General features: G+C 47.7%; 1 protein-coding gene across 1 annotated transcript in view; it reads left to right on the plus strand.

The window, feature by feature from the left end:
• LOC115169864 (chromodomain-helicase-DNA-binding protein 7) overlaps positions 1-23,927 on the plus strand; it is a 124,033-nt gene that overhangs the window by 51,747 nt on the left and 48,359 nt on the right. The window contains exons 4-6 of the mRNA XM_029725921.1: positions 12,279-12,423; positions 16,653-16,778; positions 16,903-16,965. Coding sequence (XP_029581781.1) covers positions 12,279-12,423; positions 16,653-16,778; positions 16,903-16,965 — 334 coding nt within the window. The remainder of the gene's footprint in view (positions 1-12,278; positions 12,424-16,652; positions 16,779-16,902; positions 16,966-23,927) is intronic.

Genomic DNA, 23,927 nt, shown 5'->3' on the forward strand with positions numbered 1-23,927 from the left:
GGGTTGGAGTCTTAGTTTTTTCCTGTAGCTCATCCAATGGGTTCTGGTTGTCTTTTAAGAGCTGATTCTAAGTTGTGTAAATTATCATGGGTTCTTTGTTTAGGGCCAAAAAAGTAGGAGAAGTGGTGTATCCATACAACTCCATTTTGGATAGATTGTGTTTAGTGTTCCAATTTTCCCAGAAGGGATTTGATTCTATGGATTCTTATGTCCCATTCATCTGTTTTCTGACATGCTGTTAATGATTTAGTTGTATTCCCATATTGAAGGCGTAAGCTAAGGTTTTCTGGGTCTTTGTTTATGGATGGCTAGGTTTTTGAATATCATTAACGTTTTTGCATTCGTCATCAAACCACTTTTCATTGTCTTAGGTTTTCTTGAATTTAAATTTGACGTTAGCTAAAAGTAATAATTAATAATATACTGCTAAGTTTACACCTTTACTATTGCAAGGAAACAAGTTGTCTTGGTGGGATTGTATTTGTTGTATGTTTCTACACTACCCTCCTTCCATCTATACCATTTTTTAACAGCATGCGGTTTTGTTCGGCTTCGATGCCTCTTGGTTGAGTATTGCTCTGTTCAAGTAGATTGATTTTGCTGTGGTCTGATAGGAGTTGGCTGGCTGAACGCTCAAAGACTCTGGGTTGAGATCGGTGATAAAGTAGTCTACAGTACTACTGCCGAGATGAGCTATATTTTTTTATTTAACCTGGCAAGTCAGTTAAGAACAAATTCTTATTTACAATGACGGCCTAGGAACAGTGGGGTAACTGCCTTATTCAGGGGCAGAACGACAGATTTTTACCTTGTCAGCTCGGGGATTCAATCTAGCATCCTTTCGGTTACTGGCCCAACGCTCTAACCACTAGGCTACCTGCCGCCCCTATAGGTGTACCTACTGTAGGAGTCCCCTGTAAGCCTACTATTGACTATGTACAGACCCAGCGTGCGACAGAGGTGCAGGAGTTGAGACCTGTTTTTGTTGGTGGTTTTGTCGTCGTTGTGTCTAAGGGGGCAAATTGAGGAGGGAACGCTGTCACCTCCAGGTAGGTGTTTTGTCGCTGAGTGTCAAGTTCTTGTTCAATTCTGATATTTAGGTTGCCACAGACTGCATGTCCCTGGCCATAAATGGTGGATGGAGAAGCTGTCATCATTAAAATATGGGGATTCTATAGGGGGGATCTAGGTAGTAGGCTTTAACGGTGTCCATATTGTCATACCTTCAAACCAACCGTGTGCCATACCTGTATATTCGCTATTTTCAAACCCCATTAAGCCGCTGTAATCCAAAGGTTAGCGATGCTAACAAGTACATGTAAAATCCCATTGAGAATGCTAACGAGCGCATTGCAAAAATGTTATAGTCTCTGACCTAAAGCATTTGCAGGACAGACATCCCAGCTAGTATAAATGTATTCTAGTAACTAAAAAAAATAATTGCTGCATGCATATAACAAATATTAGACAGCAAGGCTCTTGATCCAGGAGGGGATTCTCTGGTGTTATCAAGCGGTTGATTTTGGAAGAAGTTAACCACTTAGCTAGATAGCTAACTAGCTACTAAATTAGCTAACCAAATGCACAACTGCAGAGGGTTTAGCACGTTTTAGAATGTTAACTTAATAGTTAAGATATCTAGCTGGTAACATTTAGTGGTGAATTCCGTACTGTAACTCGATCACCCGGGGCATGCTGCACAACCGTGACTGACTCAAGGCTCCATCTCGTTTTCCTTGTGTGCTTGTAAACAAACACCTTGTAACTATCGTTAAGTTTCACAAGGAAAAATTGTGATTAGTGAAATCTTTATCTCCTAGCATATTGCTCAAGTTGTCTGCAGTTATTTACTTAGTAACTACAAATATTCAAATGTGTAAAAAAATTGTTAACAGTTTAAGGTATTAAAAAAAAAACATTTCCATTTGTAGTATACGGTATACCGCCTCTTCCGTTCTCCCCTCGGGTGTAGCTCGTCTGAGGAGGAGACGTAAATGCCTGGGCCTAAACACACCAGGTAACACGGATGAAATGGGAAGAAATGTGGGGTGCAATGAGCGATGAATAAATCAGACCACAACCAGAACTCAATGTTAACCCTCAGGGGATGTTTAGTAAATTATTTAAATAAACAATATAACACACCCATAAATAAGCAGTAAGAAACAAAACAACCACAACAAGGGAAGGTAAGAGAAGGGAATGTTTGGGATCGGGGTCCAAGTAATGAAAATAAACACAAGATCCCTCCTCTTCTACACACCTAAACCTTCCTAACACACTCTAAACCCTAACCCACTGTCCTACCTGGTTCCAAGAAAATACAAGGGTGACACCCGCCCGGCTAACCTAGTGTATAAAACAATGGGTTATCTACGTGGGAATGTACACCCATGGGCAGATCTACCTTCTCCCTTCTCCAGGACCTAGGTAGGGTGGAGCGCCTCAGGAGGACAGGCTGAAACACAAACAAAGAAATTAACACAAATAATCAAACAAAAAAACAAGTGTCCTCTCTCTCCCCCCTCTCTTCTTCTCTTCTCACACGGCAAACAGATATCCTCTCTGTAATCAGCTACAGCCACGCCCACCATCGTTAGCCGCAACTCGGTACACCTGTAATGCTCAGGACACACACACACTAACAGGGGAAAATGGGGAACAAGAAAAACGTAACACCGCCCAAGCCTAATATGTAGCACACAGGATACAATGTACCTTCCTTGTTTCACTCCTGGTAGTTTGGTGGATGGGACTCCCAGCTCTCTAACATAAAGTGCAACCAGTGCGTCCGTCTCCCAGGCCAAAGGCAGATTACTTCAGACCTTGTATATTCCAGCATGAAACGGTAAAAGCTTAATGTTCCAAAGTGTCCAGTGTTATTCGTGTAGTTTAGTTTCGGGACCATTAGGTTTGAGCAGAGCATGTTGAGCATCTGGTGAATGCCTCTTACTCTCTCTCTTACTCTCTCTGCCGACCTGGGTGGAAATGCAAAGCGTGTGAACTAGCCAGTGAGCGATGAGTCCTTTTCATTGTGTAGGAAGTAACATGAGCTTCCTGAGGAATGTGTCAGCAGAGCCTCCACACCCCCACTTCTTTCTCCGCTCTCTCTACATCCCACTGCCCTTATCCCTCTCTGCTCTCTCTACATCCCACTGTCCTTATCCCTCTCTGCTCTCTCTACATCCCACTGCCCTTATCCCTCTCTGCTCTCTCTACATCCCACTGCCCTTATCCCTCTCTGCTCTCTCTACATCCCACTGTCCTTATCCCTCTCTGCTCTCTCTACATCCCACTGCCCTTATCCCTCTCTGCTCTCTCTACATCCCACTGCCCTTATCCCTCTCTGCTCTCTCTACATCCCACTGCCCTTATCCCTCTCTGCTCTCTCTACATCCCACTGCCCTTATCCCTCTCTGCTCTCTCTACATCCCACTGCCCTTATCCCTCTCTGCTCTCTCTACATCCCACTGCCCTTATCCCTCTCTGCTCTCTCTACATCCCACTGCCCTTATCCCTCTCTGCTCTCTCTACATCCCACTGCCCTTATCCCTCTCTGCTCTCTCTACATCCCACTGCCCTTATCCCTCTCTGCTCTCTCTACATCCCACTGCCCTTATCCCTCTCTGCTCTCTCTACATCCCACTGCCCTTATCCCTCTCTGCTCTCTCTACATCCCACTGCCCTTATCCCTCTCTGCTCTCTCTACATCCCACTGCCCTTATCCCTCTCTGCTCTCTCTACATCCCACTGCCCTTATCCCTCTCTGCTCTCTCTACATCCCACTGCCCTTATCCCTCTCTGCTCTCTCTACATCCCACTGCCCTTATCCCTCTCTGCTCTCTCTACATCCCACTGCCCGTATCCCTCTCTGCTCTCTCTACATCCCACTGCCCTTATCCCTCTCTGCTCTCTCTACATCCCACTGCCCTTATCCCTCTCTGCTCTCTCTACATCCCACTGCCCTTATCCCTCTCTGCTCTCTCTACATCCCACTGCCCTTATCCCTCTCTGCTCTCTCTACATCCCACTGTCCTTATCCCTCTCTGCTCTCTCTACATCCCACTGCCCTTATCCCTCTCTGCTCTCTCTACATCCCACTGTCCTTATCCCTCTCTGCTCTCTCTACATCCCACTGCCCTTATCCCTCTCTGCTCTCTCTACATCCCACTGCCCTTATCCCTCTCTGCTCTCTCTACATCCCACTGCCCTTATCCCTCTCTGCTCTCTCTACATCCCACTGCCCTTATCCCTCTCTGCTCTCTCTACATCCCACTGCCCTTATCCCTCTCTGCTCTCTCTACATCCCACTGCCCTTATCCCTCTCTGCTCTCTCTACATCCCACTGCCCTTATCCCTCTCTGCTCTCTCTACATCCCACTGCCCTTATCCCTCTCTGCTCTCTACATCCCACTGTCCTTATCCCTCTCTGCTCTCTCTACATCCCACTGCCCTTATCCCTCTCTGCTCTCTCTACATCCCACTGCCCTTATCCCTCTCTGCTCTCTCTACATCCCACTGCCCTTATCCCTCTCTGCTCTCTCTACATCCCACTGCCCTTATCCCTCTCTGCTCTCTCTACATCCCACTGCCCTTATCCCTCTCTGCTCTCTCTACATCCCACTGTCCATATCCCTCTCTGCTCTCTCTACATCCCACTGCCCTTATCCCTCTCCTCCCCTACCCTCCTCCGCAGTGCTGTCACTGCTCCTGCCACTTTCATCCAGAGGAAGAGGGAGGGGCCAGTGACAGCACAGGGGTCAGCAGATGGGGGAGGTGTGTGAGTGGGGGGGGGGGGGGGGTATGCATGTGAGGGGGATGGAAGTGTGTGTGTGTCTGTTAGTTTGCGTGTTTGTTTGTTTGTGTGTGTGTGTGGAGGGAGTGGGTAATCTTGTGGAGTAAAATGGCCGCTAATGGTAATCAAGGCAAGGCTTCTTCATTTAGCCTCCAGGCCTGACTAGCACCGGAATGAAGCACAGCAAAAAGGCTGTTGTCACTGGCAGCTAAATGAGCTCCAATCAACTGGGGGGCTAAGTCCCTTCTCTGCAACCTTCCTCCATTTTGTGATGGCTATGCCAGTCGTTTTCATTTAGCATGATAATGATGGCAGCGCATTCACTCAACCTCCACCCTGTACTGTAAGGGTGGACGAAATAAACTCTTCTCTCAGTCTAATTGCTCCAGGCAGAAGTTTTCAACTCTGAAGTTCGGTTATCAGATTTCCCCCAACCCAGGTCCCAACCATGAGGTGGGGAAAATTGAACTAATCCTAGACATGCCTGCCCACACCTACCCAGTCAAACTTGGTCTTGACCCTGTTCTCTCTCCTCAGAGGGAAAAATAACCTCAGTGTTCGCCTTCTGCTCTATAAATCCTAGACGTATTAGTATCTTAGCACCTAGGTGTTTACTCTGTTAGTCCTGGATGTATTAGTATCTTAGCACCTAGGTGTTTACTCTGTTAGTCCTGGATGTATTAGTATCTTAGCACCTAGGTGTTTACTCTGTTAGTCCTGGATGTATTAGTATCTTAGCACCTAGGTGTTTACTCTGTTAGTCCTGGATGTATTAGTATCTTAGCGCCTAGGTGTTTACTCTGTTAGTCCTGGATGTATTAGTATCTTAGCGCCTAGGTGTTTACTCTGTTAGTCCTGGATGTATTAGTATCTTAGCGCCTAGGTGTTTACTCTGTTAGTCCTGGATGTATTAGTATCTTAGCGCCTAGGTGTTTACTCTGTTAGTCCTGGATGTATTAGTATCTTAGCGCCTAGGTGTTTACTCTGTTAGTCCTGGATGTATTAGTATCTTAGCGCCTAGGTGTTTACTCTGTTAGTCCTGGATGTATTAGTATCTTAGCGCCTAGGTGTTTACTCTGTTAGTCCTGGATGTATTAGTATCTTAGCGCCTAGGTGTTTACTCTGTTAGTCCTGGATGTATTAGTATCTTAGCGCCTAGGTGTTTACTCTGTTAGTCCTGGATGTATTAGTATCTTAGCGCCTAGGTGTTTACTCTGTTAGTCCTGGATGTATTAGTATCTTAGCGCCTAGGTGTTTACTCTGTTAGTCCTGGATGTATTAGTATCTTAGCGCCTAGGTGTTTACTCTGTTAGTCCTGGATGTATTAGTATCTTAGCGCCTAGGTGTTTACTCTGTTAGTCCTGGATGTATTAGTATCTTAGCGCCTAGGTGTTTACTCTGTTAGTCCTGGATGTATTAGTATCTTAGCGCCTAGGTGTTTACTCTGTTAGTCCTGGATGTATTAGTATCTTAGCGCCTAGGTGTTTACTCTGTTAGTCCTGGATGTATTAGTATCTTAGCGCCTAGGTGTTTACTCTGTTAGTCCTGGATGTATTAGTATCTTAGCGCCTAGGTGTTTACTCTGTTAGTCCTGGATGTATTAGTATCTTAGCGCCTAGGTGTTTACTCTGTTAGTCCTGGATGTATTAGTATCTTAGCGCCTAGGTGTTTACTCTGTTAGTCCTGGATGTATTAGTATCTTAGCGCCTAGGTGTTTACTCTGTTAGTCCTGGATGTATTAGTATCTTAGCGCCTAGGTGTTTACTCTGTTAGTCCTGGATGTATTAGTATCTTAGCGCCTAGGTGTTTACTCTGTTAGTCCTGGATGTATTAGTATCTTAGCGCCTAGGTGTTTACTCTGTTAGTCCTGGATGTATTAGTATCTTAGCGCCTAGGTGTTTACTCTGTTAGTCCTGGATGTATTAGTATCTTAGCGCCTAGGTGTTTACTCTGTTAGTCCTGGATGTATTAGTATCTTAGCGCCTAGGTGTTTACTCTGTTAGTCCTGGATGTATTAGTATCTTAGCGCCTAGGTGTTTACTCTGTTAGTCCTGGATGTATTAGTATCTTAGCGCCTAGGTGTTTACTCTGTTAGTCCTGGATGTATTAGTATCTTAGCGCCTAGGTGTTTACTCTGTTAGTCCTGGATGTATTAGTATCTTAGCGCCTAGGTGTTTACTCTGTTAGTCCTGGATGTATTAGTATCTTAGCGCCTAGGTGTTTACTCTGTTAGTCCTGGATGTATTAGTATCTTAGCGCCTAGGTGTTTACTCTGTTAGTCCTGGATGTATTAGTATCTTAGCGCCTAGGTGTTTACTCTGTTAGTCCTGGATGTATTAGTATCTTAGCGCCTAGGTGTTTACTCTGTTAGTCCTGGATGTATTAGTATCTTAGCGCCTAGGTGTTTACTTTGTTAGTCCTGGATGTATTAGTATTACTACACTGATCTAAAAGAAGTGGCTATGTGATAGCTTCCGCCATATTGCTTTCACAATCATTTTCCTCACTGGTGTGTGTGTGTGTGTGTGTGTGTCCTTTGCACTGTGTAGAGTGTCAGTTTGGCTTAAACCGATGAGGAGCGCGTGGACTAATTTGTCGCCTGCTTGCCTAGCCAGCTGCACTGACATGGGTGGAGTGCGAGGCTTCAGGCAAGAGGGGGGCGTCCGTGAGCCAATGGCAGGTAGGTAGCAGGCTGGCTTTTTACCTTGTTTGTGTGCTGGGTCATCCTGGGAGAAAGCTGAGCTATTAATAGCTGCCCATCTCCTGTGTCATCACTCGTCTTGCTGCCACACCCACAGATGGGTGTGACGTGGTGTGTCCTAGATTTGTTTGCAGTACACACCACTGTCAGGAAGGAAGCACACCTGCAGCCACCTCACCTGTGTGTGTGTTTCTCTCCCTGAATGCAAACAAACGGAACCATGTGTTAACCCTTAAGGGCTCAGACACACCAATAGTGCTTCGCCCCTGAACAAAATTTGCTAACCGCGTACACACCTATTTTGCCCCCCAAAAATTGTCAGTCAGACGTTACAGCAGGTCATCCCTAAAACAACTCGCAGACGAACGCTAGATCCATGTTTGTTGTGATTTGTGAATGCATTTAGACATGTGGTACTACAATGTCTCCTGCTCATACTGAAAGGATAGAAGTGCCTTCAGCCCTCAATCAGCACACAGCTCTCACCATCTCATCTGTTTATCTTGTTGCTTACGCTCTCTCTGCATCGAGGCACTTCCCCTCCCCAGCCAGTCACATGACTGAGCTAACCGTACCTTGTTAAGGCACTCTGATGAAGCTCTGTGTATATACCCCTGTGTACATGCATTGCCCTTAGCATGTATGCAAAAGCTGTGGGGTGTGTGTGTGTGTGTGTGTGTGTGTGTGTGTGTGTGGGCAGGAAGAGGAAGTGTCAGGGGGTCTAGCTGTGTATGACTCATCTCACCAGCGCACGGCAGATGTCCTGGAACTCTCCCCCCTTGGACCTTCTCCTTCCTTCCCTCTCCTCCTCCGCTGTCTTACTGTCAGAATACAGCATCACACTCCACTGCTGGAGGACCACATGCCTAAATGCCACCCAGTACACCTCAGACAGCGGATTCCAGATGAATTCCAGTGGTGCACTTTAACAAATCCCACTTGTTAATGTAGTTAAGCACCATAATGGCCGACTGGTATTTTAGCCGTACATACTAGAGCCACCATCTTCTAAAACCTGCTATTTCACATCCGGCCGTGATTGGCCCAGCGTCGTCCGGGTTTGGCAGGGGTTGGCGTCATTGTAAATAAGAGTTTGTTCTTGCCTAGTTAAATAAAGATTTACATTTTAAAAAACAAATGTATAACAACGTTGGTTAGAGGCGTTATCCCTCTGTGTTGCTGCCTCCGCTACCTTCCTCCTCCCCTGGTTGCACACACACACAGCCTTGAACCCTGCCCACAAGCCATTGTTACTGGAGAGCAGTATTGAGGAGTAACCGGGATAGTAGGGAAGAGAAGAATGGGTGGTTAGGAGAGAAAGGGAGACTTGATAGCGGGGTAGAGAAGAGGTTTAGAGGCTGACTAAGTGGAGAAGAGATGGAGAAGGAAAGAGGGGTGAAAGGGATATTAGGTCGACAGAGAAAAGCAAGAGAATGAGAGCGAAGGGATGATGAAGCTGATCAAGAAGATGGAACAGTAGAATGAAAGGAGAGAGCTAGAGCCTCTGATTGTTAGAGGGAGATGCATTGGAGAGGAGCGGACCGAGAGGAGCAAGTCTGTGGTTGATTAGGAGGGGGGAAGATGGGGGGGAAGCTTATCTAACCAAGATGAGAGAAAGGGGGAAACGCAATGGAGTTATATAGTTATGTACACTGAACAAAAATATAAACGCAACATGTGAAGTGTTGGTCCTGTTTCATGAGTTGAAATAAAAAATATCCCAGAAATGTTCCATAAGCACAAAAAACGTATTTCTGTTAAGTGTCGTGCACAAATGTGTTTACGTCTGTTAGTGAGCGTTTCTCCTTTGCTAAGTTAATTGATCCACCTGACAGGCGTGGCGTAACATGAAGCTGATTAAACAGCATGATCATTACACAAGTTCACCTTGTGCTGGGGACAGTAGGCCACTCTAAAATGTGTAGTTTTATCTCAACACAATGTCAAAGATGTTTCACATTTTGAGGGAGCATGCAATGTCCACCAGAGCTGTTGCCAGAGAAATTAATGTTCATTTTTCTACTAATGTTGTTTTAGAGAATTTGGCAGTACGTCCAACCGGCCTCACAACCGCAGACCATGTGTAACCATGCCAACCCAGGACCTCCACATTAGAGGTCGACCGATTATGATTTTTCAACACCGATACCGATTATTGGAGGCCCAAAAAGAGCCGATACTGATTTATCGGGCAAATTTTTTTGGGGGGGGGGTGTGTATTTATTTATTTATTTATTTATTTATAATGATGACAATTAAAACAATACTGAATGAACACTTATTTTAACTTAATATAATACATCAATAAAATCAATTTAGCCTCAAATAAATAATGAAACATGTTCAATTTGGTTTAAATAATGCAAAACAAAGTGTTGGAGAAGAAAGTAAAAGTGCAATATGTGCCATGTAAAAAAAGCTAAGGTTTAAGTTCCTTACTCAGAACATGGGAACATATGAAAGCTGGTGGTTCCTTTTAACCTGAGTCTTCAATATTCCCTGGTAAGTTTTAGGTTGGAGTTATTATAGGACTAGTTCTCTCTATACGATTTGTATTTCATATACCTTTGACTATTGGATGTTCTTATAGGCACTTTAGTATTGCCAGTGTAACAGTATAGCTTCCGTCCCTCTCCTCGCTCCTACCTGGGCTCAAACCAGGAACACAACGACAACAGCCACCCTCGAAGCACCGTTACCCATGTAGAGCAAGGGGAACAACTACTCCAAGTCTCAGAGCGAGTGACATTTGAAACGCTATTAGCGCACACCCCGCTAACTAGCTAGCCATTTCACATGGGTTACACCAGCCTAATCTTGGGAGTTGATAGGCTTGAAGTCATAAACAGCGCAATGCTTGAAGCATTGCGAAGAGCTGCTGGCAAAACGCACGAAAGTGCTGTTTGAATGAATGCTTACGAGCCTGCTGGTGCCTACCACCGCTCAGTCAGACTGCTCTATCAAATCATAGACTTAATTATAACATAATAACACACAGAAATACGAGCCTGGCCACTGGCATGCTGGAGAAGTGTGCTCTTTATGAATAAATCCCAGTTTCATCTGTACCGGGCTGGTAGCAGACAGCATGTATGGTGTCGTGTGGGTGAGCGGTTTGCTGATGTCTACGTTGTGAACAGAGTGCCTCATGGTGGCAGTGGGGTTATGGTATAGACAGGCAAGAGCTACGGACAACGAACACAATTTTATTTATATCAATTTGAATACACAGAGATACCGTGATGAGATCCTGAGGCCCATTGTTGTGCCATTCATCCGCTGCCATCACATGTTTCAGCATGATAATGCACGGCCCCATGTCCCAAGGATCTGTACACATCTCCTGGAAGCTGAAAATGTCCCAGTTCTTCCATGGCTTGAATACTCATCAGACATATCGCCCACTGAGCATGTTTGGGATGCTCTAGATCGACGTGTACGACAGCTTTTTCCAGTTCACGACAATATCCAGCAACTTCGCATAGCCATTGAGGAGTGGGACCACATTCCACAAGACACAATCAACAGCCTGATCAACTCTATGTGAAGGAGATGTGTCGTGCTGCATGAGGCAAATGGTCCCACCAGATACTGACTGGTTTCTGATCCATCTTTCTTTTTTTTTAAGATCGCTGTGACCAACAGATGCATATCTGTATTCAGTCATGTGAAATTCATAGATTAGGGTCTAATTCATTCATTCAAATAGTTAATTTAAGGAAATCAGACAAACTCAGTAAAATCTTTTGAAATTGTTTCATGTTGCATTTTATTTTTGTTCAGTGTAGCAGCAGTAGGAGGAGGAGAGGAGAAGAGGGAGAGGACTAGTGTCTGAGTAGAGCAGATGGCTCCAGCCTGTGGAGTCCAGCCAGAGGAACAGGTGCGGATCACGTGACCACGGGTTACCAGGGCGATGTGATTGCTCTTGGCTGCAAATGAAAGGAGAGGGGGGCCCTAGAGTAGAGCCAGCAAGGGAGTGAGCTAAGGAAGAGGGGGGGTTGACTGCCTGCCCCCAGGGCTTTGTGTAATCTGTGGCAGGGAGGAGCTCTCTATCTCTCTCTCTGTCTGTCTGTCTGTCGAAAGAGACACACAGCTTCCCTCCCTCCTCTTCCCTTCTCTAGCTGTTCATGTTTCAACCGTCCGTCATCCAGCCTCAAGGAAATGAATTGACCTCAACCTGTTAATTTAAAACATGGCATCTCCAAGATGGTTACTAGAAATCCCACGTCTTCCATCTCATTGTGTATCTGAACATCAACTTTGAAACCACAGGTTTAACTTGCTAAATGCTCTTGTGTACGGATGATTGTTGATTGTTCCAACAGTCATCAAAATGGTTTCCACTGGTGTCTACGGTGGGTCCTCATGCTATGGAAAGTCTATATAGTGGAAGCAGATTATGAGTTTTTCAGGAGTTTAAAGATTGTGGTGTAAACTTAACTATACTTTAGGCCAGTGTATCCTAACTCCAGTCCTTCAGTGCAAAAATGTATGCTGTTGAGTGTACCCGAGGCCTGGAGTTGGGAAACACTGTTTTCAGCATTGATGACTTCATACTATCAGAGACAGAAGCAAAAGCTGACTGTAATACCTGTTTTAAGATGGTGTTCACTCTCATCAGTCCTTCTCTACATATTCTCCACCTCTTTCATATCAACCTCTCGTTCATCCTTCTCTTCCTAATCCCTCCGTCCTCTTCTCTCACTCTTTCATCCTCATCCCACCCTCTCCTGACGCTCTTTCATCCTTCTCCTAATCCCTCTCTTCCCCTCCTGCCTCCAGAAGCACTAAGAAGGTGGAGTTGGCAGAGGGCAGTGGCAGCAGTGTGATGGAGACTAAGAGGAAGAGGGAGCCCTCGGTCTGCTCCGATGTGGAGAAGTCACCCCCAGGCCCCTCCGATGAGGACGACGACGACGACGGTGTCCAGGTACACACACACACACACACACTGTAACGTTAGTGACACACACAGTAACATCAGTTTTGAGCTAACCTGATGTAGCAGGCGTAAAATAAATGCCTGAAACTAGATCCCCGACGTACTGGCCTGAAACTAGATCCCCGACGTACTGGCCTGAAACTAGATCCCCGACGTACTGGCCTGAAACTAGATCCCCGACGTACTGGCCTGAAACTAGATCCCCGACGTGCTGGCCTGAAACTAGATCCCCGACGTGCTGGCCTGAAACTAGATCCCCGACGTGCTGGCCTGAAACTAGATCCCCGACGTGCTGGCCTGAAACTAGATCCCCGACGTGCTGGCTGAAACTAGATCCCCGACGTGCTGGCCTGAAACTAGATCCCCGACGTGCTGGCCTGAAACTAGATCCCCGACGTGCTGGCCTGAAACTAGATCCCCGACGTGCTGGCCTGAAACTAGATCCCCGACGTGCTGGCCTGGTGGCTTCGGACTGGTCCTGGTGCTTTGGACTGGTCCTGGTGTTTTTCAGGAGTGAATTTAATCAAAATATGGTGACACACACACTCCTCCACTCTGATGCAGGCATATGGGAGCTGTTAGCAGCAAATTACTAAACCAACCCAAATATCCAGGTGACCCAGCCGGCTGATACTGGGGCACTGCCCAATGTTCACCAGTCTTAAACAGCAGGCACTGCCCAATGTTCACCAGTCTTAAACAGCAGGCACTGCCCAGTCTTAAACTGCAGGCACTGCCCAATGTTCACCAGTCTTAAACAGCAGGCACTGCCCAATGTTCACCAGTCTTAAACTGCAGGCACTGCCCAATGTTCACCAGTCTTAAACAGCAGGCACTGCCCAATGTTCACCAGTCTTAAACAGCAGGCACTGCCCAATGTTCACCAGTCTTAAACAGCAGGCACTGCCCAATGTTCACCATTCTTAAACAGCAGGCACTGCCCAATGTTCACCAGTCTTAAACAGCAGGCACTGCCCAATGTTCACCAGTCTTAAACAGCAGGCACTGCCCAATGTTCACCAGTCTTAAACAGCAGGCACTGCCCAATGTTCACCAGTCTTAAACAGCAGGCACTGCCCAATGTTCACCAGTCTTAAACAGCAGGCACTGCCCAATGTTCACCAGTCTTAAACAGCAGGCACTGCCCTATGTTCACCAGTCTTAAACAGCAGGCACTGCCTGACCGATGTAATACCATGACTGCAGCGGTTACGGTTTACCCCTTCAGGACAGACTGAGAGGGCTGCCTGCCTCGCGCTAGAGACTGATCGTGTGTCTGGCTCCCTAGGTTAGACTGCTGTAGGTTGTGGGAGTGTTGTGGGAGTGATGTGAGCTTTCCTGATTTAAAATGAATCTGTAGATGTTTCTCCTGTGATTTTTCTGTTATCAGTAACATACCTGGGTCATGTTCGTTGAACACCAAACAGAAGAGAACTGAGGCACCGTCTAAACTTGTCCAAAAATAAACTCCTTTTGTTTGTATGCAGGGCCTAAAATCAACACCCACCACCTGCCAGATATGGGTTGATTTTGACATTGGCGGGTAAGATGTCCGTTTAACCAGCCACGTTGGCCGGTGCTCAGGGCTCCAGTGTGAGCATTTCACTTGCATGTGTGAATAAAAAGTATTATGTTGAAAGTATTTCTGCTGTCTTGTTTCATAGCTGGTAAATGAATCACACAACGTCAAAGAACTATGAATCCTATAGCCTATCCCACCTCGCTCTGCAACACTGCTTGGCTGGGGGCTGTGTGCACGTGAAGCGCTGAGTGACACATTTGTTTTTACAAGCGCTGTGCACAGGCATAACAGTTGGTCTAGTTTACTTGAAAGGAAAGTCTACTGCAGTGAGACTTTGTCCTTGTGTTTCTTGGTCTATTTACATAGTTCTGTTCACAAGCAAAGCTGTTTTTCTATGTTAGAGTTTCAGCTGCTAGGGAAGAGACGACAACACTGCTATTAGTCAGACTCAATCTCACAGGCACATGACCCTGGCATTACCACGGTAACCCCCCACCCTTAAAGGGGCAGGTGAACATTTGTCTAATCGCTGATATTTTGGTTAAAAGGCCCAGGTCACAAAAAATCTTAAATGAAACAATATACCGCTTTACTTCTTACAAGTAATACATGTATTGTTTTAGAAACATTACAACACATGCTCATCAGTTTTTTTGTTGGTGTAAGTTTTTGTGACTATTTGGCCTGGTAAAAAATCTGGGTGGCTGGTAGATTAAAAAAAAATCAAAAAGTACATTTTATGCCCTGTTTGTGTGCGTATTGAACAGGACCCAGGTGTGTTATCACTGCATCCTTAATTCAGGGCCGTTAGCCCACTATGGTACACCTGTTTAGCCTCTCTCCTCACCCCTATCTCTCTCTCGCTCTCTCCTCACCCCTATCTCTCGCTCTCTCCTCACCCCTATCTCTCTCGCTCTCTCCTCACCCCTCCTCACCCCTATCTCTCTCTCTCTCGCTCTCTCCTCACCCCTATCTCTCTCTCTCTCGCTCTCTCCTCACCCTATCTCTCTCTCTCGCTCTCTCCTCACCCCTATCTCTCTCTCTCTCGCTCTCTCCTCACCCCTATCTCTCTCTCTCGCTCTCTCCTCACCCCTATCTCTCTCTCTCGCTCTCTCCTCACCCCTCTCTCTCGCTCTCTCCTCACCCCTCTCTCTCGCTCTCTCCTCACCCCTCTCTCTCGCTCTCTCCTCACCTCTCTCTCGCTCTCTCCTCACCCCTCTCTCTCGCTCTCTCCTCACCCCTATCTCTCGCTCTCTCCTCACCCCTCTCTCTCGCTCTCTCCCTCACCCCTATCTCTCGCTCTCTCCTCACCCCTATCTCTCGCTCTCTCCTCACCCCTATCTCTCGCTCTCTCCTCACCCCTATCTCTCGCTCTCCTCCTCACCCCTCTCTCTCTCTCGCTCTCTCCTCACCCCTCTCTCTCTCGCTCTCTCCTCACCCCTCTCTCTCTCGCTCTCTCCTCACCCCTCTCTCTCTCTCTCGCTCTCTCCTCACCCCTCTCTCTCTCTCTCTCGCTCTCTCCTCACCCCTCTCTCTCTCTCTCGCTCTCTCCTCACCCCTCTCTCTCTCTCTCGCTCTCTCCTCACCCCTATCTCTCTCTCTCGCTCTCTCCTCACCCCTCTCTCTCTCTCTCGCTCTCTCCTCACCCCTCTCTCTCTCTCTCGCTCTCTCCTCCTCCCCCTATCTCTCTCTCTCGCTCTCCTCACCCCTATCTCTCTCTCTCTCGCTCTCTCCTCACCCCTATCTCTCTCTCTCGCTCTCTCCTCACCCCTCTCTCTCTCTCTCGCTCTCTCCTCACCCCTCTCTCTCTCTCTCGCTCTCTCTCTCGCTCTCGCTCTCTCCTCACCCCTCTCTCGCTCTCGCTCTCTCCTCACCCCCTCTCTCGCTCTCGCTCTCTCCTCACCCCTCTCTCGCTCTCGCTCTCTCCTCACCCCTCTCTCGCTCTCGCTCTCTCCTCACCCCTCTCTCGCTCTCGCTCTCTCCTCACCGCTCTCGCTCTCTCCTCACCCCTCTCGCTCTCTCCTCACCCCTCTCGCTCTCTCCTCACCCCTCTCGCTCTCTCCTCACCCCTCTCGCTCTCTCCTCACCCCTCTCGCTCTCTCCCTCACCCCTATCTCGCTCTCTCCTCGCTCTCTCTCGCTCTCTCCTCGCTCTCTCTCGCTCTCTCCTCGCTCTCTCTCGCTCTCTCCTCACCCCTATCTCGCTCTCTCCTCACCCCTATCTCGCTCTCTCCTCACCCCTATCTCGCTCTCTCCTCACCCCTATCTCGCTCTCTCCTCACCCCTATCTCGCTCTCTCCTCACCCCTATCTCGCTCTCTCCTCACCCCTATCTCGCTCTCTCCTCACCCCTATCTCGCTCTCTCCTCACCCCTATCTCGCTCTCTCCTCACCCCTATCTCGCTCTCTCCTCACCCCTATCTCGCTCTCTCCTCACCCCTCTCTCGCTCTCTCCTCACCCCTCTCTCGCTCTCTCCTCACCCCTCTCTCGCTCTCTCCTCACCCCTATCTCTCTCTCTCGCTGTCTCCTCACCCCTATCTCTCTCTCTCGCTGTCTCCTCACCCCTCTCGCTCTCTCGCTCTCTCCTCACCCCTCTCGCTCTCTCTCTCGCTCTCTCCTCACCCCTCTCGCTCTCTCTCTCGCTCTCTCCTCACCCCTCTCTCTCTCGCTCTCTCCTCACCCCTCGCTCTCTATAGAAGCGTCGTTCCAGTCGTCAGGTGAAGAGGAAGCGCTATACAGAGGAACTTGAGTTCAGGATCTCAGACGATGATGGAGATGTTTCCACTGCTCCCAAGCCGCCCTTCACCAACTCTGAACAGCAGGTCAGCACCCACAATGTGTGCAGGTGTGCATGCGTTCCACAGAGAAAATGTGTGAGTAGGTTTGTGCTCATTGCTCTTCATTCCATTTGACTGTGCTAATGTTGTTCAATCTATGTGACTGTAGGAGGTGGAGACAGAGGGGCCCGTGGTGGAGAAGATCCTGTCCATACGCATGGGGAAGAAAGAGGTGAGGCACACCCTCTCAGACAGCTGGGTCTGTAGAGAGAGAGGGTACCAGTGCCCCTGTCATCTTGTGATGTGCTGCTCGACCAGCTCCAAGTAGATTACACACCCAAACAGCCACTTCGTAGACCAGTCTAGCAGTGGTCTGGAGAGGAGACACTTGTGTGGACTTGAAGTCTGGTGACTTTTGAGCCGGGGTTATGAGACTTGTCACCAAATTCTACATGTATACTTATTTTCACTCTTTCTGTGCTTGTAGTTGATCCCTCAAACAATGTTTTTATATTTTGTTTCATTACCGAGAAAATTAGTAGACACATTTTTCTGAGTTAACACTTGGCATTGACTACATTGTTTGGGGTCAACACTCTGACTACGTTGTTTGGGGTCAACACTCTGACTACGTTGTTTGGGGTCAACACTCTGACTACGTTGTTTGGGGTCAACACTCTGACTACGTTGTTCGGGGTCAACACTCTGACTACGTTGTTTGGGGTCAACACTCTGACTACGTTGTTCGGGGTCAACACTCTGACTACGTTGTTTGGGGTCAACACTCTGACTACGTTGTTTGGGGTCAACACTCTGACTACGTTGTTTGGGGTCAACACTCTGACTACGTTGTTTGGGGTCAACACTCTGACTACGTTGTTTGGGGTCAACACTCTGACTACGTTGTTTGGGGTCAACACTCTGACTACGTTGTTTGGGGTCAACACTCTGACTACGTTGTTTGGGGTCAACACTCTGACTACGTTGTTTGGGGTCAACACTCTGACTACGTTGTTTGGGGTCAACACTCTGACTACGTTGTTTGGGGTCAACACTCTGACTACGTTGTTTGGGGTCAACACTCTGACTACGTTGTTCGGGGTCAACACTCTGACTACGTTGTTCGGGGTCAACACTCTGACTACGTTGTTCGGGGTCAACACTCTGACTACGTTGTTTGGGGTCAACACTCTGACTACGTTGTTCGGGGTCAACACTCTGACTACGTTGTTCGGGGTCAACACTCTGACTACGTTGTTCGGGGTCAACACTCTGACTACGTTGTTCGGGGTCAACACTCTGACTACGTTGTTCGGGGTCAACACTCTGACTACGTTGTTCGGGGTCAACACTCTGACTACGTTGTTCGGGGTCAACACTCTGACTACGTTGTTCGGGGTCAACACTCTGACTACGTTGTTCGGGGTCAACACTCTGACTACGTTGTTCGGGGTCAACACTCTGACTACGTTGTTCGGGGTCAACACTCTGACTACGTTGTTCGGGGTCAACACTCTGACTACGTTGTTTGGGGTCAACACTCTGACTACGTTGTTTGGGGTCAACACTCTGACTACGTTGTTCGGGGTCAACACTCTGACTACGTTGGGAAACTGTCTGAAGCTTGTTATAAAATGCTCCAAACGAACAGTATTACATCATCAACATTGTCTCAACAATTTGTAATTATTTATTTTTAAATGGTCCACTGTCCCATAAATCCATAGTTGCATCTTTTTGTTGTTGTAAACGGAATCATTCCAACATCGATTTATGGCACAGTGGAGCATTTCTTTAAAAAATGTAGTGCAGAGACTTCATTTAGTTGGTGTGCATGTAGTGCAGAGACTTCATTTAGTTGGTGTGCATGTAGTGCAGAGACTTCATTTAGTTGGTGTGCATGTAGTACAGAGACTTCATTTAGCTGGTGTGCATGTAGTGCAGAGACTTCATTTAGTTGGTGTTTTCTAATATGCTTCAGACATAATTGCATTATAGTCAATGGCATGATGACTCAGCAAAACGTCTCCCAATTTTCTCTAATGAAACCAGGAGAACAGTTTGGTGGGGATCCACTATAATCCGAGTGAAAAATAAGGCAACCTGTAAAACTGTGTGAAGTGACACTTTAAAGGTCCAGGTACTTCATTGTGACTGTTGTTTCCAGTGAAGGGTGACAGTGTAGTCCTGGTAATGGTTGTGCAGAGAGGTAAAGTAGGGGATGAGAAAAGAAGAGCATTCCAGCTTGCTTTGTGTTCCTGTCACATTACACTTCAGATGGTGTGTGGTGAGGCGTGTGTGGTGAGGTGTGTGTGCGTGTGTGGTGAGGCGTGTGTGGTGAGGCGTGTGTGGTGAGGCGTGTGTGGTGAGGCGTGTGTGGTGAGGCGTGTGTGTGTGTGTTTGTGTGGAGAGGTAGTTGTGTTTGTGTGGAGAGGTAGGTGTGTGTGTGTGTGTGTGTGGAGAGGTAGGTGTGTTTGTGTGGAGAGGTAGGTGTGTTTGTGTGGAGAGGTAGGTGTGTGTGTGTGTGGAGAGGTAGGTGTGTGTGTGTGTGGAGAGGTAGGTGTGTGTGTGTGGAGAGGTAGGTGTGTGTGTGTGTGGAGAGGTAGGTGTTTGTGTGTGGAGGTGTAGGTGTGTGTGGTGAGAGGTAGGTGTGTGTGTGTTAGAGGTCGACCGATTAATCGGAATGGCCGATTAATTAGGGCCGATTTCAAGATTTCATAACAATCGGTAATCGGTATTTTTGGCCACCGATTTGCCGAATTTATATATTTTTTTACACCTTTATTTAACTAGGCAAGTCAGATTAAGAACACATTCTTATTTACAATGACTGCCAAGAAACGGGGGTTAACTGCTCAGTTCAGGGGGGATTCGTTTTTGCAACCCTCGGTTACCAGTCCAACGCTCTAACCACCTGCCTTACATTACACTCCACAAGGATTAACAGGCTGACTACCTGTAACGCGAGGGCAGCAAGAAACAAAGGTAAGTTGCTAGCTAGCATTAAACTTACCTTATAAAAAAATCAATCTTAACATAATCACTAGTTAACTACACATGGTTGATGATATTACTAGTTTATCTAACGTGTCCTGCGTTGCATATAATTGCCTGTTAATTTTCATTGAATCACAGCCTACTTCGACAAACGGGTGTTGATTTAACAAGCGCATTTGCGAAAAAAGTACTGTCGTTGCACCAATGTACCTAACCATAAACATCAATGCCTAACAGGAATATTTAGACTTAGCCACCCATTAGATAAAATACGGAACGGTTCCGTATGTCACTGAAAGAAAAAAAACGTTTGATTTCGAGATGATAGTTTCCGGATTCGACCATATTAATGACCAAAGGCTCGTATTTCTGTGTGTTTATTATATTATAATTAAGTCTATGATTTGATAGAGCAGTCTGACTGAGCGGTGGTAGGCAGCAGCAGGCTCGTAAGCATTCATTCAAACAGCCTTCGCTGTGCTTCAAGCATTGCGCTGTTTATGACTTCAGACCGGGTGGGTATAATTTGTGGAACGTTCCAACAGGAATCTATTCCAAAAACTTTGTAAATAACAAGGTTTCCAAAAAACAACGCATACAAAGTTGTATAGCGGCAGAGTAAGATACCGGGTAGTGAGTGGTCTATTTCATTGCGTTTTTCACTCATCACGTTTATTCCGAAAAATGTCTGTCCTCACATGTCTGTTTGCCTATAGACAAACATTAAGAATAAGCTACGTGGTGAGTTGATGCCTATTCGGCAGCTAGTTAGCTAGGTTTGTATGCGTTGCTACTTTGTATGCGTTGTTGGTTGGCAACCTTTTACTTAACGTTTTTTGGAACAGATTCCTGTTGGAACGTTCCACAAATTATACCCACCCCTTCAAGCCTATCAACTCCCAAGCTGAGGCTGGTGTAACCGATGTGAAATGGCTAGCTAGTTAGCGGGGTGCGCGGTAATAGCGTTTCAAACGTCACTCACGCTGAGACTTGGAGTAGTTGTTTCCCTTGCTCTGCATGGGTAACGCTGCTTCGAGGGTGGCTGTTGTCGATGTGTTCCTGGTTCGAGGCCAGGTAGGAGCGAGGAGAGGGACGGAAGCTATACTGTTACACTGGCAATACTAAAGTGCCTATAAGAACATCCAATAGTCAAAGGTATATGAAATACAAATCGTATAGAGAGAAGTAGTCCTATAATTCCTATAATAACTACAACCTAAAACTTCTTACCAGGGAATATTGAAGACTCATGTTAAAAGGAACCACCAGCTTTCATATGTTCTCATGTTCTGAGCAAGGAACTTAAACCTTAGCTTTTTTACATGGCACATATTGCACTTTTACTTTCTTCTCCAACACTTTGTTTTTGCATTATTTAAACCAAATTGAACATGTTTCATTATTTATTTGAGGCTAAATTGATTTTGATGTGTTATATTAAGTTAAAACAAGTGTTCATTCAGTATTGTTTTAATTTTCATTACGAAAGGGGGGGGGGAGAAATAATCGGCCGATTAATCGGTATCGGTCTTTTTGGTCATCCAATAATCGGTATCGGCGTTGAAAAATCATAATCGGTCGACCTCGTGTGTGTGTGTGGTGAGAGGTAGGTAGGTGTGTGGGTGTGTGTGTGTGTGGTGAGAGGTGTGTGTGTGTGGTGAGAGGTAGGTGTGTGTGTGTGTGTGTGGTGAGAGGTAGGTGTGTGTGTGTGTGTGTGTGTGTGGTGAGAGGTAGGTGTGTGTGTGTGTGGTGAGAGGTAGGTGTGTGTGTGTGTGGTGAGAGGTAGGTGTGTGTGTGTGTGGTGAGAGGTAGGTGTGTGTGTGTGTGTGTGTGGTGAGAGGTAGGTGTGTAGGTGTGTGTGTGTGTGGTGAGAGGTAGGTGTGTAGGTGTGTGTGTGTGTGGTGAGAGGTAGGTGTGTAGGTGTGTGTGGTGAGAGGTAGGTGTGTAGGTGTGTGTGGTGAGAGGTAGGTGTGTAGGTGTGTGTGGTGAGAGGTAGGTGTGTGTGTGTGTGTGTGTGGTGAGAGGTAGGTGTGTGTGTGTGTGTGTGGTGAGAGGTAGGTGTGTGTGTGTGTGTGTGTGTGTGTGTGTGTGGTGAGAGGTAGGTGTGTGTGTGGTGAGAGGTAGGGGTGTGTGTGTGTGTGTGTGTGTGTGGTGAGAGGTAGGGGTGTGTGTGTGTGTGTGTGTGTGGTGAGAGGTAGGGGGGGGGTGTGTGTGTGGTGAGAGGTAGGGGGGGGTGTGTGTGTGTGGTGAGAGGTAGGGGGGGGTGTGGTGTGTGGTGAGAGGTAGGGGGGGGGTGTGTGTGTGTGGTGAGAGGTAGGGGGGGGTGTGTGTGTGTGGTGAGAGGTAGGGGGGGGGTGTGTGTGTGGTGAGAGGTAGGGGGGGTGTGTGTGTGTGGTGAGAGGTAGGGGGGTGTGTGTGTGTGTGGTGAGAGGTAGGGGGGGGGGTGTGTGTGTGTGGTGAGAGGTAGGGGGGGGGTGTGTGTGTGGTGAGAGGTAGGGGGGGGGTGTGTGTGTGTGGTGAGAGGGGGGTGTGTGTGTGTGGTGAGAGGTAGGGGTGTGTGTGTGTGGTGAGAGGTAGGGGTGTGTGTGTGTGGTGAGAGGTAGGGGTGTGTGTGTGTGTGTGTAGGGAGAGGTGTGTGTAGGGAGAGGTGTGTGTGTAGGGAGAGGTGTGTGTGTGTGTGTGTGTGTGTGTAGGGAGAGGTGTGTGTGTGTGTGTAGGGAGAGGTGTGTGTGTGTGTGTGTGTGTGGGGAGAGGTGTGTGTGTGTGTGGGGGGAGAGGTGTGTGTGTGTGTGTTTGTGTGTGGGGAGGTGTGTGTGTGTGTGTGTGTGTGTGTGTGTGTAGGGAGAGGTGTGTGTGTGTGTGTGTGTAGGGAGAGGTGTGTGTGTGTGTGTGTGTAGGGAGAGGTGTGTGTGTGTAGGGAGAGGTGTGTGTGTGTGGTGTGTGTGGTGTGTGTGTGTGTAGGGAGAGGTGTGTGTGTGTGTGTGTGTGTGTGTAGGGAGAGGTGTGTGTGTGTGTGTAGGGAGAGGTGTGTGTGTAGGGAGAGGTGTGTGTGTGTGTGTGTGTGTGTAGGGAGAGGTGTGTGTGTAGGGAGAGGTGTGTGTGTGTGTGTGTGTGTGTAGGGAGAGGTGTGTGTGTGTGTGTGTGTAGGGAGAGGTGTGTGTGTGTGTGTAGGGAGAGGTGTGTGTGTGTGTGTGTGTAGGTAGGGAGAGGTGTGTGTGTGTGTGTGTGTGTAGGGAGAGGTGTGTGTGTGTGTGTGTGTGTGTGTGTGTAGGTAGGGAGAGGTGTGTGTGTGTGTGTGTGTGTGTGTGTGTGTGTGTGTAGGTAGGGAGAGGTGTGTGTGTGTGTGTGTGTAGGGAGAGGTGTGTGTAGGGAGAGGTGTGCGTGTGTGTGTGTAGGGAGAGGTGTGTGTGTGTGTGTGTGTGTAGGGAGAGGTGTGTGTGTGTGTGTGTGTGTAGGGAGGTGTGTGTGTGTGTGTAGGGAGGTGTGTGTGTGTGTGTGTGTGTAGGGAGAGGTGTGTGTGTGTGTGTGTGTGTAGGGAGAGGTGTGTGTGTGTGTGTGTGTGTGTGTGTGTGTAGGGAGAGGTGTGTGTGTGTGTGTGTGTGTGTGTGTAGGGAGAGGTGTGTGTGTGTGTGTGGGGGGAGAAGTGTGTGTGTGTGTGGGGAGGTGTTTGTGTGTGGGGAGGTGTGTGTGTGTGTGTGTGTAGGGAGAGGTGTGTGTGTGTGTGTGTGTGTAGGGAGAGGTGTGTGTGTGGGGAGAGGTGTGTGTGTGTGTGTGTGGGGAGAGGTGTGTGTGTGTGTGTGTGTGGGGGGAGAGGTGTGTGTGTGTGTGGGGAGAGGTGTGTGTGGGGGGAGATGTGTGTGTGTGTGTGTGTGTGTAGGGAGTGAGGGGTGTGTGTGTGTAGGGAGAGGTGTGTGTGTGTGTGTGTGTAGGGAGAGGTGTGTGTGTGTGTGTGTGTGGGGAGAGGTGTGTGTGTGGGGAGAGGTGTGTGTGTGTGTGTGTGTGTGTGTGTGTGTGTGTAGGGAGGTGTGTGTAGGGAGTGAAGTGTGTGTGTGTAGGGAGAGGTGTGTGTGTGTGTGTGTGTGTAGGGAGAGGTGTGTGTGTGTGTGTGTGTGTAGGGAGAGGTGTGTGTGTGTGTGTGTGTAGGGAGAGGTGTGTGTGTGTGTGTAGGGAGAGGTGTGTGTGTGTGTGTGTAGGGAG

This window comes from Salmo trutta, chromosome 31 (genome assembly GCF_901001165.1).
Source record: "Salmo trutta chromosome 31, fSalTru1.1, whole genome shotgun sequence".
NCBI classification, from domain to species: domain Eukaryota; kingdom Metazoa; phylum Chordata; class Actinopteri; order Salmoniformes; family Salmonidae; genus Salmo; species Salmo trutta.